We start from the raw sequence: 25,498 nt of genomic DNA on the forward strand, positions 1-25,498 counted from the left end.
TAGAATATCAAGCAGGCGCAGTATCTTTAAACACCAACTACGTTGACTGGAGAGATTGGACATGGGCCAGCAGAGTGTGTGCCTGCCCCATGAATGGCCAGTCAATAGCTTACACTTGTTAAAATACAAAAGCCGCTCCTATCATCTAGCATTCAATTAGGCAATCTTAGAAAAAAATGGTAACCCGACTTGGTCTATGTGAAATGCTCTAAGATACTATATATCTTAGAAAAGTTTTATTTTTTAAACTTCTTGAAGGGTTAAGCAACATGCTCTCTTTCTTTCTTTTGGATATCATGGATGTCAAGGGCATTTTATTTTATTTTTCAGCCACCCTTCCCTTTGGCAACCATCAGCTGGCTCTCTGTACCTAAGGGGCCTGTTTTTGTTTACTCATTTTTTGAAAAAAAGATTCCACATATAAGTGAAACCATATGGTATTTGTCTTTGTTGGACTTATTTCACTTAGTTTAATACCCTCTAGGTCCTTCCATGTTGTCGCAAATGCCAAGATCTCATTCTTTTTTATTGTTGAGTAATATTCCACTGTGTGTGTGTATACACCTTCCTATAAGATTAAATAGGTTTCATGTTGACAATTCTATGATCCATGATCTGTGTACTGCATTGCGGGCCCACCATCCGAAGTCACATCTTCTTTATCCACTCATCTATCGGGGGACACAGGCTGCTTCCATGTCCTGGCTATCATAAATAATGCCACCATGAACACAGGGGTGCATGTCTTTTTGGATTAGTGTTTTTGTTTTCTTTGGATAAATACCCAGAAGCAGAATTGCTTCTTTCGAAGCTAGCTCCCAATAGTAGCTCCCGATACTATGGCAGCTCTATTATTAATTTTTTTAAAATACATTTTTATTGATTTTAGAGAAAGAGGGAGGGAGAGGAAGAGAGAGAGAAACATGGATGTGAGAAACATCTATCCAGCTGCCTCCGGCACGCCCCCTCCTGGGGATCAAGGCGTTACCCAGGCATGTGCCCTGACCAGGAAGGAGCCAGGGACCTCTGGGTGCAGCTCAACCTACTGAACACACCGGCCAGGGCTCTATTTTTAATTTTTTGAGGAACCTCCATACTGATTTCCACAGTGGCTGCACCCACTTTCAATCCCACCGACAGTGCACGAGGGCCCCCTTTCCCCCCCCATCCTCGCCAGCACTTACTTGCTGTTTTTTTCCACAACAGCCATTCTGACAGGCGTGAGACGTCATGTTCTCTTCTACGATGTCCTCAGTGCATGAGGTTGACTTGGGCACTTGGAGAATTCGATGAAATGCTGGGAGGTGGTTGTTTTCCTTGTGCGTTTTAGCATCCTCCAGGCAGAACTAATAAATATTCAGCCCGAGGTTAGCTGGTACATGCCCAGCTGCTTTGCATATGCAGGCCAGCTATCCTTTCGCAGGCACTTTTCCTGGGTAATTTAGGAAGGGGCTGGCTGCACCGCGCCTGCCGGCACTGAAGGAATCAGCTTAGGGTGCAACCCGCTTCTAAAGTTCTGGACTTGGAAGACGGAGAAAGCCTGATGATGAACGCCGTAACCGTGGCGGGCAACAAGGAAGGGCTAAGTGGCTAAGAACAAGCCCTTTAACTAACGTACGTGCAAATCAGAGGTCTGTGCAAGGCGCAGGGGAGACATGGGACAACTGGAGCAGGTCAACATTCAATGACTTATTTAACTTAAATTCATTGCGGGGTGATATTGGGTAATTAGATTATGTAGGTTTCAAGTGTGCGAGGCCATGACCCATGACCGGTCTATTGCATTGTGTGCCCACCACCCAAGTCAAATCGCCCTCAGTCATCACAAGCTTGGCTCCCGTTCCCCTCCCTTTATCACGACTCCCACCCCGTTCCCTCCGGGGACACCACGCGGCTGCCCGCGTCTGTGACTTTCAGTTTTATATCCCACATAGGCGTGAAATTTGAAATCGCTCCCTCTCTCCCGCCATCCATACACACACAGCGCGAACGAAGCTGCTGGGGTTGGGCATTTTAGGACTTTCACCATGGGAGTGTTGTTAGCCAGGTGAACCCCCAAACTGATGGAAGCTGATAAAACCTGGGGGCCAGGGCAGGGGCCGCGGGAGCTCGTGGGAGCAGGTCCGACCCGTGCGGGCCCATCCCGGGGCCCGGGCTCCCCTCGGCCACGCACGGGCTGCGCAGACCTCAGACCTGGAGAGGCGAAGCGAGGCGCGGAGAGGGGAGCCCAGGGGCGCGCGGGAGGGGGAGGCGGACGGGAGAGGAGCGAGCGGGGCCCGAGGAGCGGAAGCCGAGGAGGGAGGAGCGGCGGCGGAGGAAGGGGAGGAAAGGGGAGGAAAGGGGAGGAAAAGAAAGCGGCGGGGAAGGGGCCGCCCCGCCCAGCGCCCGCCTCCGCTCCCAGCTGCGCGCGGGCTCGTCCCCGGGCCTCCGCCGTCTCCGTCTCGGGTCTCTGGGCTGCTCGGGAAGCCGAGGTTCCCACCGGCTGGGCAGGCGCGCCCCCGCCCCGCGCGCCCCCGCCCCGCGCGCCCCCGCCCCGCGCGCCCCCGCCCCGCGCGCCCCCGCCCCGCGCGCCCCCGCGGCCCTGGCGCTCGGGGCATGCGCGGTGGGCGGCGCCGCTCCGGGCCGCCTCTGCCGCCGCGAGTAGGAAGCGCGAGCGCCGGGCGCCGGGCTGTCAGTGAGCGTGGGGCCAGCGAGCGAGCGAGCGAGCGGCTCCGGCTCCGGCTCCCTCCCCGGCTCCCGCCCGACTCTCCCCGGCCGCCGCCGCCGCCGCCCGTCCCCGCAGCGCCCTCCGCCGCCGGCCCGCGCCCTCCGCCCGGGGTCGCCCGCGGCCCCGCTGCGCCGCCCCCGCCCACCCGACCCTCCCCGGCTGCGGCTCCCCGGCGGAGGCAAGAGGTGGTTGGGGGGGACCATGGCTGACGTTTTCCCGGCCAACGACTCCACGGCGCCTCTGGACGTGGCGAACCGCTTCGCCCGCAAAGGGGCGCTGAGGCAGAAGAACGTGCACGAGGTGAAGGACCACAAATTCATCGCCCGCTTCTTCAAGCAGCCCACCTTCTGCAGCCACTGCACCGACTTCATCTGGTAGGTGCGCGCGGGGCCGGGCGCGGCGCGGCGCTCGGACCACCCCTCGGACCCCTCTCGCCGCGCCCCGGGCTGGGAGCCAGCCCCTCCCGAGGCCGGGGGCCTTTCGCCCGGGGGACCCTCGCTCCCTAGCCCAGCCCCGGGTCCCAGGCGCGTCCGCTCCGGGGCCGACTCACTCGGGGAACTTGGAGAGCCGGCGGGAGTCCGGACTCTCGCCGGGAACGACGCGCGCGCGCCCGGCCGCTGCCACACACGCGGGCAGGACTCGCGGGGAAGTCCGCGCCCGGCCGCACGCCCCCTGCCGCTGCGGTGCGGGGACGCCGGCGGCGCGCGGTGGGGACGCGGGTCCCTGCCTCGGGTCCAGCGGCCGCGTTTGCCCAGGCGCGCCCGCCTTCGGGGCCGCGGCCGGCGGGGTGCGAGCGGAGGGGAGAGCGGCGAGGAGCATCCAGGGGGCAGAGTTTCCCGGGGAACGCGCCCGGGAGTGGGCGCGGCGGCCGGGCGGCTGGCGGGCCGGGCCGGGCGCATCGGGGCGGGGGGGGGGTACTTTATGTTTCCCAGCGGGCGTGGACTCCGCTGGAACCTTGGGTCGCTGCCTACTGTAGCTTGTACCTACTGGGCACGGAAAGACTTTGACTTTACAGGGCGAGCCCGACGGGAGGCGAGGCGGCAAACTGTTGAAAGGTGGCGGTGGGGGATGGGACGCCAACCGCGGGCGAATGGCCGGAGGACAGAGGGAGTCATTTAAAATAGACCCTGTCAGCAGGAGATTAGACCCGTCACCCCGTCCACGAGGACAGAGGCCTTATTTAAGAAAAATACTGTAAGGGCTAAAGGTGTCAGGGTTCAGGTAACTTCCAGTGAACTCAGCTCTGCTTAACCCTGGGGCCTCGGGGAGGAACTGGTCAACGGATGGGCCCCAGGGGCCTCTGAACCCTGTAAACCTAGGTTCAGTTGTATGTGTTTTTTATTGGTGAGATAATTATAGTTTTCTTAGCCGGCTCTTGAAAGATTGGTGACCCCCACCCCACCAAAAAACAAACAAAAAAACCCAAAAGTTTAGAAATCTGGAATTAAGGGAAGTCCAGGAGCTGCAGTTTGAGGAGCTGTAGGGTTTTTTTTTTTTTTTTTTTGCGTGTTTGTTTTCCCCCTAGGTTGCCAGACACCCTGCCTTTCCCATCCCTTCTGCATGGATAACTTCCCAAGGCCCCCAAGTCAGAGCTGTGGCTAGGGTGCCTTACCTCCCGCCCTCACAGAGATGGATGGAGAGCTGGGCTGGGGTGACAGTGCCACAGAGCAGCCACCAGCTGGCTGCTTGCCATATGTATCTTGTTGGGGCCCTAGGGAGAGGTATGAATGGTTCTCTGTGAACCCATCATACCGGGGGGGAAAAAACATCTCCAAGGGCGAATCCCACAACCATGGTCTAATAAGGTGCTTCGTTTTTGTGTGGATGGCTTTATTTGCATCTGTCACACCTGGGGAACATTATCTCTAAGGGAGAGCGGCGCCAAGGTGCTTCATTTTTCCTTTCCTTTTCAGAAATCTGCTCAAAAGTACACTTATACAAAAAGCACAGCCACCTCTATGAATGATTTCCATTGTGTAGTCAGCCTATGAAGCAATTATGCTCAGAGGAGTAGGTAATTGCAGACAAGGCCATTTAAAATAAGTTCTTGGCACATCAGGGGAAAGAAGATATTGCCTTTAGTTAAGGGGAGGTCTTCAGCCTCCCCTGTCAAGTATGAAATCCCATTAAAAGGGCACAGTTAGACTGCTGATGACTTTTGCAGGAGGTAGGTAAATTAGAACAGGGTCTGCAACCTACATACCCAGGCTAGTGAATGTCTTTTCCACTGTCATTTGCCCTGAAGGATTAGGCCTTGGTGGCCTGATGTGGGCGTCAGGTCACCAGGTGTAAGGTAAAGTGGAAAATAAAAGTCAACCTCTCTTCTCCCTGAGTAACCCCTGTAACATTTCTCCACTCAGCTTAAAGCAGCCACTTGGAAGTTGGAGAGTATTCCCCAGGCTCGTCGAGCAGCGGTTTTAATTTCTCAGTGCTCTTTCGTTACTGTTTTTCTGGATCCTTGATTTGAGTTTTACTTAAATAGTAAAGCACTGATAACTTAGGACTAAGTGTTTGGGTTTTAACTTTTTTTTTTTTTTTTTTTTTAGGGGAGATGACTAAGTTAATTATAAAAAATATGTGAAGTGCTTTGTAAATTTAAAAAGCTACATAAAGCAAGAGATTATGACTAATAACCTTCTGGAAAAATGCGGTTCACCCTCTTTGGAACCCTGTTTGCAATTTAATGCTCGTGTCAAGGTTCTCCACTTGGAGAGTAAATTCTCTAAAGTAATTTACAAGAACAAAATAGCCTCTGTATGTGTTTCAAATGCTCTTGGTCCTCAGTAAAAAAATTAGATCATAATCTCAAATGCAAACAATAGGAATACTTTGTAAAAATCTGGCTCTTTTAAGCCAAAATTTAATATTAAGAGTGGTGCTGTTTGGTAATTTCTAGACAAGTAATATTTTAAACAAATTCATAACAAATGAGGAAATCACTTTTTAGCTGTCGTTAGGGAGGGAAAAAAACTTTCAGTCGGTCCTTAGGGACCAAATTAAGCCACTTTGACTTTTTTTTTTTAAACATAGTCCTTTATGTTATTTGAATATTGTGACCAGCAACTTTAAATGTACATTATGTGCTGGTCTTGAAATTTAAGAATTGGTAACAGTGTAAAAATTTGGTAAGAATCTTGAAGTAGTTCAGTGAGCTATTGAAATAGTTCAGTGAGCCTGTAGAGGCCAGACAGAGTTTTTCAAAGTTGAATTGACACAGTACCCTGAGCTATTTAGGCATGTTTTCTTATTAAATCATTGGGTTTTATGTACATATTTTTAACTCTGTAGAATATGTTGTCACATAACTGGCTTAAAATATGGCATCCAACACAATATGTTAAGATATTTTTTTCCTGTTTCTGTTTTTCAGGGGATTTGGGAAACAAGGTTTCCAGTGCCAAGGTAAGCTGCCATGTTTGACTTTTCTTTTCATGAAATAAGCATTCCAGACAGGAACTGTGTTTCCAGTCTCCTTTTCTTTGTCATCCAAAAAAGTTATTTAGATATTTTCAAAATACGAGGGCTGCAAATTTGGACCTTAAAAAAAAATTTTTAAAAAAATCATGCGGTATTTATTGCCTAGTAATCTGCATATAGAGCTGCCTTTTTCTCATTGAAAAAAACAAAACCTTTCTGTAATTTTAGCTTTTGCCAAGAACATTCTTGTCAGAAACTGCCGCCTTTGTGTGGGTGTTCGGGAAAAAATGGAATCGCTTTGTAATTGTGTGGCTTTTCTGGTTCCTCGCCCGTTTTTATTCATCTCTTGCCCATGCATTGATTTGGGCTCCAATTAATTTTAGGCCACACATTATGCCAGGAAGTTGTTTGTTATTTGATGGGTGACTATAGTCCAGAACAGAGTCTGCACGTTTCGAGGTTGTGTCGGTGATTTGGTCGTGACTGCTTGCTGTGGTATGAGGCACATTTTCCCTTCTGCTTAGATCTGTGACAACATATGATGCTATCCATTTATCCAGAGAGAAACCAATTAGTCTCTTCCTCTGATTTCTCACAGGTCAAACATAGAACTTTTTATACTCTCTATTCTATTTGTTTAAATCTTTTTTTTTTTTTTTTAAAGCATTTTTTAGTTTGTGAAGGCATCCTAGGTTTATTAGCCTGCCTTCTGGCTCTCCTGCTCACTGTCTATATCATGTTTATTTATTTCTGGTTACATTTCCCATCTGGGCATAGGTTTATTATTAGGGCAAGTAGAAAGTACATCCTAGCTTGGAAAATATTCCCCTAACACTGTTGAATATTAAGTGCATGAGAGAGGGAGAGAGACAGAAAGACTATGTATGTACTTTTTGTAAATTTACAGTTAATCTAATAAGTTGATTACCTTTAAAACCTTCTGCAAATTTGTGAACTTGTTTTTTATATACAGGGTGGGGCAAAAGTAGGTTTACAGTTGTTCGTATGGAAAATACAATAATTAATAACACAAGAATAAACCTACTTTTGCCCCACCCTGTGCCTTTTCTAAACATTTTAGATGCCAGGGTTTTATGGTATAATTAATACTTGACCTTTCTTCATGGTGTGCTTAAAACCCTTGTTGAATAAATCATTTTGAGAGTTGCATTGGGAAATCCGGGGATAGTCCTTTAGAAAGAAGAGAGTAAAGAAAAAGGTGTGTCGCAACAGTATCTTTATTATAAAAGATGAAGGTGTAACTCTTTCCGTTTCTCAGTGCTGTGGACCTGAACTTCTTAGGCAGTGTTTGGGCCTACGCTTGAACATGATTTTAGGAAGTTTAAGGGTGTAAAGTCGAGATTGTGGACTAAGGTGGCTCACATCTGTTATTTTTAGTAATGTGTTTGGGTGGGGGACCTGTGGAAACTTATAAGAAAAAATATTTACTAAATTTTCTAAATAACATCTAGCAGAAAGTGGGTATGTTATTTTAAAAACTATGACTTTCTGCATATAAAGAGCTCAGGATCAAGCTGGTCCCTTTTGGACGTGCTCTTGTGAGCAGATTTTGTTGGTGAAAATCGAAGAATGGCTTCATTATTGGGCCACAAGGGGGAACCTGAACCGTCTCCCCTCGCAGGGCATCTATTGAATTTTAGTGAATTAGCAGATTCAGTCTCAGCATAACTCCCTTTAACCTAAATTATAAAACTGATAGTCACAAAAGTTGTGAACACTGTATAAAAATAAAATTGTATCCCCTTCTGCCTTTCCACCCTCAGTGATAACTGCTGTCTAAGACGCCCATTCATTCGCTCAGTCACACGTACTTAGTGTTTTAAAGAGATACCAAATTTTTAATCATTCTGCAGCTTGGTTTTTTCACTCAGCAGCGTGGGGTGGGTATCCTTCCATGTCAAAACATCAGTTCTGCCTACTCTGTTTAGTGGTTGCATATGTGGACATATCAAATTTATTCACCCACTTCTCTATTGATGGATAATTTAATTGTTTCTAAGTTCTTACTGGTACAAGTACTGCTGTTGGTAATATCCTTGGACAATAGATACTTAGAAGAGAGTGTGTATACATTTAAAATTTTAATGAGTATAGCCAAGCTGCTCTCCAAATAGTTTCCAAATTACATTTTCAGTATTAATCTATGAGAAGTACCCTTTTTCACTCTTACCAGTACTGGCTAATCTCAACCTTTTACGTTTTTGCTCTGGTAGGTGAAAAGCCCCCCAATTCCATCTCCTGGGTGAGGCGGAGCATGTTTGCAAGCGTGTTTTAGCCGTTTGTATCTGTTCTGTGAATTGCCTCACTTGACCTGTTACTTGCATCCAGGGTTTACACATGACACGAATTAGAGCAGTGACTATGTACTTTACGCACTGTTCTTTGCTTTGATGAAGAATGAAATGCCAGATCTCTTTCACCAGTTCTCCTGCCGCATTTGCAGATTTTGATTCACAGAAACCATTTCCAGTATAAAGCTATTTGTAACGTGGGGCCTGCTTGTTGGCGTTTCAGTGTGCGTCATCTGTGTTTGACTTTGAGCCGGCATGCTAATCAATCCGTTGTATCTTATTGGTGTAACTTAAAGATACATGTTAGCTCAGGACAGTGCTTTTTAACTGCACAGACATGGTTACCCAGTGTCTACTATGTTGGCGCTCAGCTTGCAATTACTTTTTATAACATCTGAGCATTTTAGAGTGTTTGCTCAGTGTCCTCTGACTTGAAACTTTTCCTCGGGGCTCTGTTTGGTAGTCCCAGTCTCATCCATGGGTTTGGCGACACACCCTCTGGCAACGGCAGCTGGAGCTGGAGTCTACTTTTTGTCCTGATCCATCAGTTTTCTCACCTGATGCAGGCAGCCGTCTTCTAGCTTTTAGTACATTGTGTTGCTTTGGTCAGTAGACACACAATCCGTACCTAAGGATTCATTTTTAAACGAAAGGTGCCTAGGTCCCAAATGAGTCACATGTTCATGTAATAAGATTGCTTTCGATCTGAAATATTCACCATCATTCTGCTTAGTAAATGTGAAGTAAGGATTGGAAGACTAAAGGAATAAGTGGGTTTGGGTCCTTAAAACTGGGTTTGGCATCTATGCCGTTTAGAAAGCAGCATGTTTTACAAGCACGTACAAAAAGCTTGTCAGTTTATTTCCCACGTCTTCCCTTCTGCAAGATACAGCATAAGCGGGAGCAGGAAACTTTACTGAAGAGAGGTTGATTACCTCAGTGGTTAGAGCATCAGCCCTTAGCAGACTGAAGGGTCCTGGGTTCAATTCCTGCCAACGGCTCGTACCTTGGTTGCAGGCTCGATCCTGGGCCCCTCTTAGGGCGTGTGCGGGAGGCAGCCAATCAATGGGTCTCAGTGTTTCTTTCTCTCTCTCTCCCCTCCCCCTTCCACTCTCTCTGAAAAGCAATGGAAAAATATCCTCAGGTGAGGATTTAAAAAAAAAAAAAAAAGAGAGAGAGTGATGAGGTTATTCCCACTTTCACTCCAAAACCATATTTCTGGGGCAGGTAATACTGGAGGACGCCATTGTCAGGATTTGCTGTCTGACATAGTGCAGCCAAGGGCCTTAAAACACTGGCGAGAAGAAAGGCTTCAGGGCAGATCTAGACGCCATGAAACATTTTTCTTATGGTTCTTAGAGATGAAGACAAGCTTTCCCTTTGCTGATCTGAAATAACCCTTGAAACAAGATGACTCAAACTTGCCTTTTGGTTTTTGTCGTAATGTTGTTGGTTGTCTTGATCTGGCCCGTGCTTATGAAGCTCACTGGCCCTTGCCCCCCTGTGTTTTTCAGAGAAAGGAGCGGGAGGAAGGGAGATGGGCTTGTCTGGCTTGGTCACTGAGGGACTTGAGATTCGAGCCTGAAAGGTCTCTCTCCAGTTGGGGTTTGTGTCCTGTCCTGACTGCTTCCGAAAGCAGTGGTCACGGAGCGGAAGGACCCCCGAGCTGCGCAGAGGTTTTCCCCTGGGCAGTGGGGCCCGGACAGTCTTACTTTCAAACATCTGCTACTTTCGCTGTTGGAAAGGGGAGGAGCCAGCTCGCTTTTTTCCTTCTCAGAGTCAGCAAGACCCGTGTGCGGCTCCAGTTACAGCGATAGAAACAGACTGCACATGCGACCTGCTTATTCGACGTGCCAGCCTCTCCCGGCCTGTTACATCTGACTCGCCTCCCTGTGCTTTTCCTGACTTTTCCATTCTTTCTCTTTTGTTTAATGTCACAAATTAAAATGCCCTGGGAACTGAGGCTCTCCGATGAAGGTTTTCCCTAAAGAGAGCATCAGAATCAATCCCTGCCAATGACCGTGAGCCACAGGGGACTGTCGGCTCTGAATGAGGGACTCCGGGGTGTTTGAGGGGACTGCAGGGGGTTTGTTTACATTTACATGCTTTCAATCTGCCACGGGGAAGCACTTTTTAAAAAATATGTTTTAATTGATTTTTTTAGAGAGAGAGGAAGAGAAACGGATAGAGAGATGGAGACATCCATCAGCTGCTTCCTGCACGCCCCCTCCTGGGGATCGAGCCGGCAACCTGACCGGGAAGCGAACTGGTGGCCTCTTGGTTCATGGGTCGATGCTCAACCACTGAACCACACCAGCCGGGCATGGGAAGCACTTTTGAATCTTGAGCCTTTTTCCCTGCTAAGCTCATACCCAAATATTGTGCTTACCTTGTGTCTCTCCCAGAAACTCTGTATTTTTTCAGGAATTAAGGGTTAAAAATCAGCCTCCTTTGGCCTTTGCTGAGGACAATCGTTTCGGAAGGCCTGCTTTGGGGTAGATATTTCCATCAGCTCACCTGAGCAGGGTGGTGGTTTATATTCCTCCTGTAAGAATGAAATTTGATGTTCGAGGGAAAGAAGAAAAGAGAGCGAGTCCTCCTTGGCCGCCCGAGCTGAGGAATTCCAGAAAACCAGGCCAGCTGAAGGGAGGGTGACCTTTAGCAGAACAGGGATGGAGTTGGCAGCTTTTCAGAAAGGATGTCTAGTTATTCTCATCAGAATGCAGGGCCTGAGAGCCAAGAAGTGCGGGCACCAGGTGCCAGGAGATAGGAGGGGGCTGAGGTCCAAGTTGGGCGGAACGTGAGGTTGGCCCTCTTTAACAGAGCGTGTCCTGCGGTGTACGGGGTTGGCCACCCCTGAACTCAAGACAGGCCATTGATTTTCAAAGTTGATGCCAAGATTTTTTTTTCTTGTTCGATCACAGTTGACATTCAGTATTTTGTATCAGGTGTACAGCATAGTGGTCAGACATTTATGTAATGTACAAAGCGATCCCCTCTCCCCTCTACACTCCCCCGTAAGTCTAGTTACCCACCTAATGCCAGGATTTTCCATCCTTCATCTTCAAAACGGGGGGTCAGCCTCTTGGCACCCCGCTTCTCATTGGTCCCAGATTAGAAGCTCTGCTCACAATAGATGAACTCTTTCTACAGAGTTATCTATAGAGTTCCAAAAAGACAGGCCCACGGGAGAGGGCGTAATTTGAAATAATAGTTGTTTCAGCTTTGAAGAGGAAATTGTCAATAATACCTAAAATACGGAAAAGTGCAGTGGAGGTGGGCAGTTAAAATTTCTTTTCTCCCTGGCCGGTGCGGCTCAGCTGGTTGGGTACCATCCTGTCCACCGAAAGGTTGCTGGTTCGATTCCCGGTCAGGGCACATCCCTGGGTTTTGGGCTTAATCCCCCCGTCGGGGGCATGCAGGAGGCAGCCAATCGATATTTCTCTTTAAAAATCAATAAAAAAATCTTTTAAAAAACCCTGTTTTTCTTTTCAATAGCTTTCCCCCCACAAAGATGCATTCATACTTGTTAGAAATAGGGCCACGTGGACAGCTAGTGTTGGGCACTCCCATTTGGTGCTGCGTACCTGTCGGAATCGTACTTAGTACATTAAGTGAACGTGTTCCGTTGTTTCGTTCACGCATCCTGGCCAGAAGCGGATGCCGTAGCACGTGAGTGGCTGTTCTTTCTGCTAGGCAGTAGAATCCGAATAAGTATTTGTTTTGTGAGAATGAATCTGACATGTAAGTTTCCTTTTCTTTAATTTTTTGGTGACGTGGTTTACTGCCCTCTTGAGTGTTTCACTCTCCGGGAGGGCATTATTCAGATTTAAATTTTTAGGCATGTCACCCCTTGGTGTGCTCATTCGGTTTCCTCCGGAGTATATTCTTGATTCCAGAACGGCGTTCATCTCAGGGCGTCCCTCTCGGCTGCAGGCCGGCTCCTCGGCAGGACGTTCTGTTCTGTCCCTTACGTGCTGCTCCTTGGTTTTTCACACTCACGTGGGGATGGATGCTTCCCTTCTTCCCATCCTCCCAGTCGTCCCAAATACGTTGCAGTTTCCCAAAAAGTGTTTTCTTCCTTCAGTTCTTTCCCCACCCTTGTCTCCCCCCTGTGAGTCTTAGCCTGGACCTTTTCCGTCCCCCGGCCCGCCCTGTGGCGGGACCCTCACCTTGTGTCGTTTCTTGTCTGTTTCTCTGCCAGCCCGGGGAGCAAGGACGGAGGCTCAGTTCTGTCTCCAGTGTTTAATGCAGTGCCTGGCGCTCAGTAGACACTATATAAATATTAGGAGAGAGACGATAGGAATGTCCAGAGCCAGGAGGATTACAGTGCCTTCAGCCTGCCTTTAAAAAAAAAAAAAATCTAGTTTATAATCTAAAGTTATGTCAAATAAGGTAGATCTCTAGGTGGCTTAAGAGAAAGTACTTTCTGAAGCTAAGCCTACTTATTCAAAACGCGGAGCAGAAAATTTTAATTTGTATCTATCGTAAGCTCTATGCGATGCTAAACCTACAGAATTAATACTGTAGGAATAAACCACTTTACAGGCTCTCCTGTCTTGAGAAAGGTATCCAAGCCTCAGAAATGAATCTTATGGCCACGAATTAAACAAGTATGTTACAGGCTGCAGCAGGAGGGGGAAATGTCCTGGGGGGGGTAAAACCATCTCCAGCCCACGTGTTTGGTGCAGTCACTGAAGGGTTCGTTTTATGTCGAGATTGCTAAGAGCCGAAACCAGATGGCCATGCTCCAGAGGGAGGAGTAGCTCAGCTCGATTGATTCTGGTTTTCTTAAACAACTTGTACCCAAGAGGTGTCTGGGCCTTGATGTGAGAGGAATGATGAGGCCACAGCAGAGACGCCAGAGGAGAGGTTAGACCTGAATTACAATCACTTTCTTTTTTTTAAATCCTCACTTGAGGATATTTTTTCCATTGCTTTTCAAAGAGAGTGGAAGGGAGAGAGAGAGAGAGAGAAACATGGATGTGAGAGAGAGAGAGAGACATCGATTGGTTGCCTCCTGCTCATGCACTGACTGGGGCTGGGGGTCAAATCCTGCAACCGAGGTACATGCCCTTGGCTGGAATCGAACCCAGGACCTTTCAGTCTGGGGGCCGGTGCTCTAACTACTGAGCAAACCGGCCAGGGCTGAATTACAGTCACTTTGAAGGTTTTATCCAGTTGAAGGGAAAGACAAACATGTTCATTAAATGGTGCCATATGCTGGACCGTGAGGAGCTTTCACATTTTATATACTTTCATTCCAGAAACCACCCCAGTAAACACAGGGTGTTATCCCCCACTTAGAAACAAGAGGGCTGGAGAATTGACCAGGCTGGGGGTGGGGCCTGGGCTCAGATTCTAACAGTTCTGCAGAAAACATCTTTCAGAGCCAAGTGGAAACTTTGCGGGTACTTACAGAGCCTGGATTTATATTAGGAGAGGAAAGAATGATGCCCGTGAGGGAAACATGAAACATTTCTTGGTGACAGACTGAAGGCTTCCCCATCCTCAGCTGTCTGTCAGAATTTCCATGACAAGCCCTTCATTTCAGGTCTGTTTCCTTCCAAACTTTGAAACCTCCTGCTAGATTTTAACCCGATCCACGAACATCTCAGTATCGGCAGAGAATTAACCGTCAAATCTAATTGAAATTACTAAGGCTACGCGGCTTTAAAAAAAAAAAAAACCTCTGTTAAATTATACAAACTGGAAAATGGTTTCTGGAAATAGATTTCTATCAAAAAACCAGGTGGAAGGGAACGACTTGATTAATTGTCAGCATAAGATAAGAATGATTGAAGAGGGAGTTCACAAGGCAAGATCGGCTTGCAGACAGTCCATCACTAATGCTTTCCCTTGCTGGGTTTCCTCCAGCATCTCGTTTTGGCATTTGGGGGGAAATACAAGCTCCATCTGTGTCATTCGGGGTGACCCCAATAGGCAGGTAGGAGATAAATAATGAGGTGGAAATATGGGCTGTGAAGGTGTGAAAAGTTCAGCTCCAACTTGGACAAACCTGTGTGAGAAGTGGGATAAGAGGAGGGTCCAGGTAACAGCTGAATTCTGCGAGCAAAATTCTCTTAGAGCTGCTCTAGCTCCGATCAGGGCCGGCGACCCTGTCGGTGAGCCCGTGGCTGTTTAGGGATGTGTATAAGTGGCTCATGGCCGGCAGTGCACAGAGTACGATGTGGATAATTTCCTGTACTGGAAACACCAACGGTCACCCATGCACTTTCTCCAAGACACTGTTCTAAGCACCCTTCATTCACGCATCTGTCCCTCACCATTCTGAAAAGGGTAAGCAGCGCTGTCCCCGTTTCACAGATGAGGAGACGGGCACTGAGGCACAGAGAAGTTTAGCGACTCGCCCAAGGTCACACAGTTAGAAACTGGCGGAGCCGGGATTCAAACGCAGGCAGTAGGGGTCCGGACTCCATGCTGTTAACCCAAGTGCTCTCTCTGCTGCCTCGGGGCTCCCCTTCCAGCCTTGATTGTGGAGGTGTGGCCGGTGAAGGGTTCAACTCCAGAGCACTCCTGTGCTTGCTACCTGTCGCGGGAGATTACGCCGACACTCAGACCTCCGCTGTGTCTATTGTGCCGGACACCGTGGGGCCTGGGCAGCCTGGTGTCAGGGAGCTCAGATGAAACAACCCATTGTCCTGTAGGTCGGGATGAAACAGCGTCGGCGCGTGTGAGCGGGAGGAAGATGGTTTCTGGGCTCACTAGGAGGTGGCTTTGATTTGGGCTCTGTAGGATGCGTAGGGTTTCCTTTGCAGAGATGTGGGGAGATGTTCCAGTGCGAGGAAAAGAGCATGAGCCAAGGAGACTCGTACGTGCAGGGAGCCGGAGAGGCAGGAGGGAGGCCAGACTATCTGAGATGTCAGTGCCCAGCCCCAAGAACAGGCTGGAGAAATGTATGTGGAGTACTCCATGCTTTTCCCCAAATATTGGTTCTTCTACACTGATACATTATTTCCTTTTGTGTCTTTTTTTTTTTTGGTATGTCCTGCTTCCTTTTCAGAAAAATGTTGCAGTGACAGGAGATTAAAGCTTGTATCGCCATGAAAGATCTATTGTATCGAAGTTTGGAAAATAACTTCCAGTTTTAGAAACTGTGCGCCTTGGACTGTATTCCAAGGGCCTCTACTCTGACCACGCTGTTACCCTGGGTCACAGCATCACGGTGGCAGTCCCGGGTCTTACAGCATGGGGATTATGGAGGGGGGGATACACACCCTGAGTTATGCTAGATATGTTCGTGTGCATTACTAGGGGAAATGATAAATAAAACATTTACATATTTAAAATCAGCACTTTCTAGTTGAGAAACTGCTGACTGACCTCTTCCGTCTGAACTTCTGGTTCATTATCAGTACTTTTTTTTTCTTTTCGACTTTGAGCCTAGGCCGATTTAGTAAGTATTTTAATTGCAGGAGCTTTTTAGTATCTGAAGCTATGCACATAAGTAGCCAATCCCCTTCACTCACATCTGCATTTGTTTGTTTCCTTCCCTCAGGTTTTCTAATTAAGTAGGATTTGTGGTGCTGTTTGCTGTCATTGACAAAGCTCTCATTGATTCCAGAAAGTTAGGCTTGTGCCGGGGACGGCTTTTGCTAGCTTCCATTTGGATGTGTCTTGAACTTAAGTGGCAGTAAATGAGCATAAATTATTTTCCTGTTGAATTTATGCACGTCACTGCGTAACTATCCTAAAATTGTGAGCATGGGAGATAACTCAGTTTTTAAAATAATCTAGATACTGCAAGTTGATTCTTAACTATTTACAATGTGCAAAGTAGTTTAAATCATACTTATTTTCTTGTATTCTTAAGAAAAGGTGCTTTTGAAAATGCAGTTGGAGTCATAGAAAGTTGTGTGAGGATGTTTACCGTTCAATAGGTAGATTATAAAATGCCATGTGAGTCATTTGCCTAATAATAGCTCTGAAATCTGCTTCTGAGTAAATCTAATTCTTTCACACGCTGATCACTTTGATCAGTAAAGTGATTTTTGATGCCTTAGTTTCACATCAGTTACTTTGATCTGAGTGACTCATTAACTTGGAAAACTTCATCATTCTTCTGTTTTGATTTCATTTTCTCTCTGTACCACATATGTGCCTTTAAAAATAAAACGAGTCCTGGCCAGTCTGGCTCAGTGGTTAGAGCGTCGGCCCTCGGCCGGAAGGGTGCTGGGTTCGATTCCAGCCAAGGGCATGTACCTTGGTTGCGGAGGCAACCAATTGATGTATCTCGCATCAAGTTTCTCTCTCTGTTCCTTCTACTCTCTCTGAAAAGCAATGGAAAACATGTCCTCTGAGGATTTACAAAAATTAAAAAGGTAAAATAAAAATAAAATGATCTTTCATTTTAAACAGTTCAGAAGCACACAGGGCTGATTTTCTTTTTTCTTGTTTATTCTTACGGTCCAAATGCAAGATTAGGGATAAGGGCTGAGGGATGCATTGTCCCTCCCCCCCCCACCCGTTTTTGTTATTGCTGCTTAATTGCACCGTAGCATCTGCTGGTATTGAGCCAAGTCTGTGCTCGCGTGGTACAAACTAGCTAGTGAGATTGCATTTTATAAAGATGAATTATTGGGCGGGAGCTGGGATAGTTGGTATGCTTAAGGCTTGCTTATGGTCTAAGAGGAATCTAATGAGATGCTGTGGAAGGATAAGTGAGATAAAAGGTAAAGTATAGAGAGCCTAGGACCACCCATGGGCGAGGCTCTCGGCCCGCTGAATTCTTTAGTTACCACGATAATAAGAGATACGATGCTTTTCATGATTTATTTTAAATTTAAAGCATAAACTGGGGGAAAATAAAACATTCGTGATAGTGTTTGATAGGATCATTTGTCGTGTGTCTGATCATAATCTGAGCAATCAGATGTTTTCCTCGACCATACATCAGCCCACTCCTTTAAAAAAATACTGTTGCGTTGGAGTAACGCTATTCTGGGCGGGTCAGCCTGTGGTCACTGGTTGCTGGGTGGCTGTCACTGTGAGTTGACATTGCTTCTTGTTGTTGGGATCTTATCTACAAGCAGGACAATAGGAATGGAAGCCTGTCCTGAAGGTCAGGGAGCTCATGCCTGCTCCTTCCCGGAGACATGAGCTAGGAATTCAGAGCTTCAGAGACCCGGGAAGGCGGCTTATGCTCTAGACGGCTGGCGTCCAGTAGAATTCTTTGCCATGATGGGAATGTCCTTTAATCTGCACTGTCTCGTATGGTGGCCACTAGCACTGTCTGACTGTGCAGCACTTGACATGTGGAGCTGAATTTTCTTTTAAATTAAAGTTTAAAGTTCAGTGGCCATGTGCTGCAAGTGGCCACCACATTGCAGAGTTCAACTCTGGGACATCCCTAGGGATTAAAATCAGGTCATACTCTTCAAACCTTTGCTTGTAAAATAAAACATCTATAAAACCACACACAAAATCTATGGCTTAAGGAACTATTACAAAGCTAACATTGCTGTAACCACTGCCCCAGTCGAGTAGCAGAACCTGGCCAAGTTCTCCATCTGCCTTGTCCCTTCCCTCAGATTTTTTGGTTGTGTGAATTTCTTTTAGTTTCGTCGCCCAAGTGGCTGTCCTTAGGCACTGTCGTGCGATCTTGTGCATTTAAAAATAACTGGAAGTGTCCTTGCATCTCGCAGTCTACAACTTCACTCTCTTTATTTTCTACCCCGGGGAGGACCTGGGCTATGGGACCGTAGGGCTTCTTGCGGCATTTTGCCGATGGCGAGCTCGTGGGCGGGAACATGGCACCCGATTCCTCTAGTTCTTGCAAATTGGCAGCTGGGTCTAGAGGTTTGACCGGTTGGACTCAGGTTCATTCAGGGTCAGATAGTTTTTAAGATGCCGTTATAACTTCGCATGCTGGTTGGTTACGTGTATGTCATTGTGGAAAGAACACCAATGGCGTGTGTTTCCATCAAAGTATCCAACACTGAGAACGGCTGACCTGTTAAATTGGTTTATGCTAAATTTTACAGCATGCAGTCTGCAGCATGGCAACTTCTGCGTGGTCCTTGTGGGAAACCAGGTTGTCAGAGGTTCTCTCTCAATGTGTGGTGTTCACAGTACCTCTGTGTACATTTTAGTTTTTAGTAAGTACTTCTGTGCAAGAGAGGGGGGTGTGGGGGTGTGCCTGCCTGCTTTTGGGGGGGCGGTGGAAAGAACTGCCAATTAAATTGTAATGTAGTCATTTACTTGTCCGAACCTCACCCTTATGGCTGTACATACCCTCTTTTTTTTTGGTTCTTGGTCTTTTGACCTAATTGGGCTTTAGAATTATTTTTGCACCCTGGAACATCTAGGGGCAACGAGAAGAAGCACTTGAGAGGGGAATTTGGTGTGTTCTTATTTGAAGAAGCGATGGGTAAACAGCTCTGGGGCCTGCTGTGTACAGAGCCGTGCTCCAGCTAGTGATACAGAGGAGGAGGGGTATCCTAAGAATTAGAGGGCCTGTTCCCTCTTATCGGGGAGTTTAAAGTATAACTGGGTAAGTGTGACTTAGACGTTGAAGAGTTCTTTTATTTAAAAGAAGTCCACATGTATAAGTGTAAGTGTAAAAAAAAGTCAAGAGACCTTTCTGTGTGGCAGATCAGCACTAGACTGGAAATGAGCTCATCTTGGATTGAATCCAGCGTAGGCCTCTGTCCACTTTGTCATGGGGGGGCTGGGCCCTATTAAGGGTAATAAATGTGACATTCTTGCCATGGTCTTCGTTCAGCTTCAGAACCCTTCTCAGCTCGGTACTCCCAGTAGCCGTGGCACATCATTGGACTGGAATTGACCCGAAAGACCGAGTCTATTCGTCAGTCCTGGGCCATCTGGTTTCCAGGTTCCCTCCTAGCTTTTGATCTCCGGGGGATGGAGATCCTCAGACGTGCTCAATCTCCTTGCTACTCAGTTTTTATATAATTCCCCTCTTCTTTTCATTCTTCCACAGAAGCATAATATCTTGGAAAAGTAATGTATGGTACTGAATTTTTCCCCCCCCTAAAAATATTAGCATGAAATAGTGAAAGTTTCATGCAAATCAAACCGTCAGTTGTTGGGAATTGGCCGTGAGCCAGGAAGGGAGTTTGGTTTAGGATGAAGAAAAAAAAAAGCCCTGTTCATGCCTTAGTGTTGTTTTTCCTTTTTAACAGCATGTAAAATGTTAAATTTTTTCTGACTTCTGCTGGGCCCAAGCCAATGTTTTTTACTCTCCAATTTATGTGAATTCCTTATAGTCGAAATCTGGTATTTGAGTCATGTTTTGGTTCGTGGTGTTTTACAGAGCTCTGTGACCCTAGTAATCACTCTGAAGGCCCTCTCGCTCTCTTTTTTTTTCTAATCTGGAGAGGAAAGAAAACACGAGGAGTTGAGCTTTCTTTGTGTTTGATCTTGTAGGAACCATAATGAAGGCTGAGATAAGGGTACCCTAAGCCCAGCGATGGCTGATGATAGCTTGAGCACAGATTGCTCTATTCAGAAATGTACGAGAGAGGAAATTATGTTGGAACCAGCAAGCCAGGATGCAATGTTCCTAAAACTGTTTGAGGACAAAGTTAAAGGAGAGGAGAAAAGCTCTGAAGGGTGGGTAGCTGTGCTTTTTTTTTTGGAAAGCTTGCTTACAATCCTTTGAGCTAGATAGAGCCCCGGGATTACTTGGAGTTTATAAGACTGCAAGCTTTCTCATGCACAAGTCCTATCTGTGCAAATCTGACCTTTAAAATAATTTCCGTTACTGTCTCCCATCCCTCTCCTTCTCTTCTCTCTTTTTAAAAAAGCTGCCCATCTGTGTGAAGTTTTAGGTTTTATGGTTGATGTCGAGGCCCTGAGACCTCCATGTATGGCTGGCTACCACCCATCTACTTAATAATTATATATTCAGTACATATTACCTCCCCGGCACTGTGCTCGTTGCTGGGAATAGTGAGAGTACGTACCTGGCACTTACTGAATATGTCCTTTGTATATGGTCTGGTGTTAAGCACTTTACATACATATTTTATCTAATCTTTACAACCAAATGAGGACAGGTTATTTTATGGAGGAGGCTCAGAGGTTGTTGCCTGAATCCTGCAACCAAGGGACTGGGCTCTAGGTTAGTATTGGAATATAGATATTGCTTATTGACTCTTTCTGTTGATTTTTGTGAAATTTCATCTAAAACGTGGTTTTCCGAAAGATAGATTCTTCGTGGATTTGTCTGTTTTTAAAAGCCGTTTCCCCGTGTTTACAGCTCGGATCCAGATGTTGTCTTCCCTCCCTGGCAGCCCCCAGCACCCATTACACACACAATGAAATGTAGAAAATCTGTCTGCACGGACGCACGCTTTAATTTCCTGGTTGATATCCTGGTGGTGCATGGGGGTGTGATCAGACAAGTGCCGTCAAGCCCAGCAAACGTTAAATTGGGGGGGTTTCAAAGACGTGTGGAATGGGTTTATAATTTAACAAAAGATTAACTCAGCCCTAACGTCTTACTTTCTGGGAGTGTTTGTTTTCTTCTCTGTCCTTGGCCGAGGCTGGGAAAGAACTTGGTGATTGTGTGTGTGTCGGGAGCCTGCTCTGTCCGTCCCTTTGAGCTGTTGAGATCAAGGAGGTTGAACTTGCCCAGAGTCGGAGGGTAGTCTGGCCACCACCGGCTCACCTTCTGACCTCTGATGTGCTCACCAGGCTCATGGTGTGGGCTTCTAATTAGAAAGGGCCCTACTTTAATTAGTGTTCGTGAATTTTTTTTTTTTTTAATTTATCTTTATTGTTGAGTGAATTCTTGCTATTTTAAAGTTTGATCAAGGAGAGCTCTGCTGAAAGTGATACCAGATGGCACGTTCCCTTTCCATTTAACCAGTTTATTTAAAAATAATCAGTTTATTTAAAAATATTGTTTGTATTGTCTTCTACTTCCATAACCCCCAGAGAGTTGAAATCTGCTCTGTCAACTTGTGTCCTTTATCCATAGTACTTAATTCTTTAGTTCAGTTATCCTTCTGGCTCTGTCTTTCTATTTGTCATGATTTTGAAATTTGAAGTCACCTTTTACCTAGCTTTTGTTTGAATATTAGTGTGACAATTTTGGAGGAGAATTTCAGAAAATGAGGTCTAAAATTTTAGACGACTATTTAACGTGTATATTATATAATACATGTTATATAATATGTATGTATCATTGCGGTATCTGCCAGGTGTGGTGTCTAGTGCTGGAGCCTTAAATAAGCCGAACTGAGACTGTTGATTCCGTAATCCCTCCAGTAACGGACCCAGCCACTAATCCGGGAATCATGGGGACCAGCAATGACGGGCCGCTTGTGGAACTGGACACGAATGGGCCCTGGGACTCTGGCTTTGGATAACAAGGGGGCCTAACTCAGTCTGGGGGTCAGGAAAGCCTCCCCTAAGGAAACAACCTTTGAATGAGCTCTAAAGATTGAAAAGGAGTTACCTAGACGGAGAAGAGAGGGAAAGCCTCCTGGGCAAGGCAGCCAGCAGCGCAAAGGCCGGGAGGGGGCGAGGAGGGAGCACCGTGTGCTCTCGGGACCAGAGCAGCCCTGCCCCTGGAGTGAGTGGCGCGGGGCGAGGAGGGGCTGGAGAGGAAGGCGGGGCCACCTTGCAGGTCCTTAGACCACGTCAAAGATCTTGTCCTTTATCCGTGGGAATCCATGGGAGGGCTTTTAGGAAGGAGGTAGCTGATCAGAATTTCCTTGGGAAGGATCATGCCTGCGGTTCCCTGGAGAGCTAGTTAGAAGCGGGCAGGAGTGGATGGGCCGCCCCCTGGGAGGCCAGTCCCCATTCTAGTGAGAGATTTGGCCCCTGAAGCTGGAGGGGTGGCGGGGGGTTGGGGAAGGGCATGTGGCTTTAAACCTGTTGGGTGAGAGGTGCCTTCAAGGTCTCCAGAGTGGGGCAGGGGAACGCCAGCTGGGTTTGGACACTGGGGGTGAAAGGGGTGGCCTGGGAGTCATCCGCTCCCAGGTGGAACTGAATGAACCGTAAGGATTCGTGAGCCTGGGAGAGGGCACAGAGGGCCGGTGCCCCCGGCGTCGTGGAACCCTGACAGTCGGTGGCTGTGTGGCTGAGAGGGAGCCTGCAAAAGAGAGGGGTGGGGTGGGGCGGGGCCCACGAGGCAGGAACAGAAGTCTTCCGGGCTGTGGCATAGGAAAGCAGGGGTCGAGGAGGACCTGTTGCTGTAGGTAGGGGAGGTTTCCAGACACGAGCTGTGTTCATGGACCAATGGGGTTGCAGCTTTATTGTCACGGGGCAAAGAGGAAAGGGAATGGGGACAGTAGCTGTCAGAGCAATAATACCCTGGACAGTATGAGGATTGTTCAGTTAAATGCACCCCAGTTGTTTTTTCGGGGTGATTCTGGCTCATGGTGCATTGCCTTTAAGGTTACGGCTTCCTAGGAATGCCCGTCTCTACCAACCAATCGGTAAAATCGTTCCCCTGCTTTCATTCTTCAGAAAGGAAGGGATAGCATTGGGTTTTATAACATTTTTAAATTTTTATGCATTCACCGTCCAGTTTTTACCGAGCTGATCTCATTTGACCTTCTCTCTGCCCGGCTCTTGGGTATTAATTCAGAAGGAAACAGCTGGGAAGATAAGCTCTCCTCAGATCATTAATTTGTATGCGACTCCGGGAGGCATCACCCCCAGCCACTGCCCCTTTGCTTTTGTTGACTCAGCCAGGACATTTGTATACATCGGTAGAAGGACTGCCGAGTTATTTTATTTTTTTAGTCGCACAGCTGTAATACCTACTCATCCTATCAGAAAAGATAAAACGGATCAGCAGGCAAGCAAACGTTTGTCGGTGTTTGGAAGAGATTTTATTAAGCTAGAATATTCTATTAGAGACTCAACTCCATTTTCAAGCATTTCGTTAAAAGGGTCTCGGGATGAGCGCAGGAAAAGGGGTATTGGGGGCGTCCTGCGCTCTGACATTAACTAGATTACAGAATGTTATAAATGAGCTAAGATGGACTTTAAAACAGCAACAGGGCAGACGATTTCGGACTCGCGCGTGCGTGGGTGAGGCTGGTAGTAGTGGGATTAATGGGTTCCGGCTGCGGGGATCCTGGGAGGAATGAAGACACGTGGCCGCGTGTACTTTCCGTCTCCTCGTAGATTGTTTATTTCTGGTCTTTCTTCCTAGGAATTTTGTCTGTGTGAATAACTGCTCCATGTTTTGAGTCCCTGGAGCGACTCCATGAGTTACCACGGGGGCGCGTCCCCGACGCTGTTGACTGACGCAGCCCTGAGGATCAGTTCTGTCCAGTGCGTCAGGGGCGACGTGTAGAGATGGGGTGGCAGACAGGAGAATTTGGGGTTGTAGCTCCCTGCAGCCTGGGCTCAGGCTCTGAGGGAAGGGGGTTGGGCGTGCGGCTGTTTTAGTTGTGCGCTCTGACAACCTCGTCTTGGTAGTTTGGGTTGAACGACTTTGCCCCACGTGTTCCTCCCAACCGTCTCCTTAGCCTCGATTCACTCTTCTGAGCTTAAGTGTAACAAGGACCCCCTGCACCTCCCTCTCTTTCGCCTCTGAAGACTCGTGTGTATTTATTACGCTCTCCCACGGGGCGTTGCCACATCGTGGATTTATCATCCTTACACTTCCATTGGATGAGCGGAGATGGGCAATCTGGTAGCAGCACATTAATCCCCAAATCTCAGTGGCTTCACACGACAGAAGTTGGCTTCTCCCACTCCATGCACACGTGCTGTGAGTCCACGAGGGGACTCTGCTCCCGAGTTTTGTAGGATTTTAATGTGGAGAGCATGGGGCTGCCTCCTTCGGAAGCGCGGGGGAGGGAGGGCAGAGGATCCTGCAGGGACTTCTCACTGCTTCAGCTCAGGAATGGGACCTCTGCTCACAGCTCCGTGGTCAGAGCGTCACATGGCCTGCGGGGCGGGCGGGGGAAGAGCGGAACAGCCAGGGAAGAGAGGGGATATCTGCTGCGAGTGCTTACCTCTGTCCCGCCTGTAATGCCTTTATTTCGGTAAAGGAGATTCCTGACACCTGTGCATAGAACCTCTTGGCTGCTAAATGCGTTGCGGTCCCCTTTCCTTGATGGAAACGGCCTTGAAGACAAAGTACACACGCTCTGTCTTGCCAAAGCACTTTTATACGTCTTTTTACTGTTATTGTTGAATATCTGATGAACATTTTCCTCTTGTTTGTTTGTTTTCATGTATTTTTATTGATTTCAGAGAGAGAGAGAGATAGAAACATCAGTGATGAGTCGTCATTGATCGGCTGCCTCCTGCACGCCCCCTGCTGGGGATCGAGCCCGAAACCCGGGCATGTGCCCTGACCGGGAATCGAACCGCAATCTCCTGGATCCTAGGCCGATGCTCAACCGCTGAGCCACGCCGGCCAGGCAGCATTTTCCTTTGCATACATTTGTAGCAAACCAGTTGTTTTTGGTTCAGAATATACTAGAGCAAAAGAAAACTTTTGCCCCATTTGCAGCAGGATGTCTACATGTGATACCTCTTGGACTAGAACGTGGGGATTCTGGCGACACCCAGGGCATCCGATGGGGTTGAGTAGTTCCTTAGCCTTTGCCGTAGGGTTTGGTGGGGTGAGGGGAAATTGGGGGCAGGGGGACATTAGCATCTAAGACTGTTGGCTGTCATCCAGACGAGGTCCCTTCTTCCATTTTCTATAAGGCCTAAATGAGGTTCCTGGTATGTAGGGGATCTGTCTGTGGTTGGAGTCCGGTGCTTATAAGGAGGCTGAAGCCTTTGTTTAGGTAAAGGGAACACTTCAGGTTCCCCTTCAGGCCTCCTTGACCAGCACCTCTGACCCATTAGTACTGATTGGACTAGTCCTATGTGTTTTTTTGAGAAACATTGCAAATAAAGTGTAAAGGAGAAAGTAAGTCATATATAATCTTCCTGTCTAGCAGTAATTAATGTCAATCCTTTGTTATGCTTTCTTCCTCTCTTTTAATGTATATATGCTTTTTTTTTTCTCTACGTTAAGTTGTATTTAGGTCCTACTTTTGTCACTTAATACACGGTGACAACCCAATTAAAAAGATCAGTAGACTTGAATAAG

General features: G+C 47.4%; 1 protein-coding gene across 1 annotated transcript in view; it reads left to right on the top strand.

Moving 5' to 3' along the window:
• The first annotated feature begins 2,630 nt into the window (after window positions 1-2,630).
• PRKCA (protein kinase C alpha) overlaps window positions 2,631-25,498 on the top strand; it is a 248,090-nt gene continuing 225,222 nt past the window's right edge. Inside the window, exons 1-2 of the mRNA XM_081162411.1 lie at window positions 2,631-3,081; window positions 6,078-6,109. Coding sequence (XP_081018537.1) covers window positions 2,909-3,081; window positions 6,078-6,109 — 205 coding nt within the window. The 5' untranslated portion in view covers window positions 2,631-2,908. The remainder of the gene's footprint in view (window positions 3,082-6,077; window positions 6,110-25,498) is intronic.

The sequence above is a fragment of the Miniopterus schreibersii genome (assembly GCF_964146895.1).
Source record: "Miniopterus schreibersii genome assembly, chromosome: 16".
NCBI lineage: Eukaryota > Metazoa > Chordata > Mammalia > Chiroptera > Miniopteridae > Miniopterus > Miniopterus schreibersii.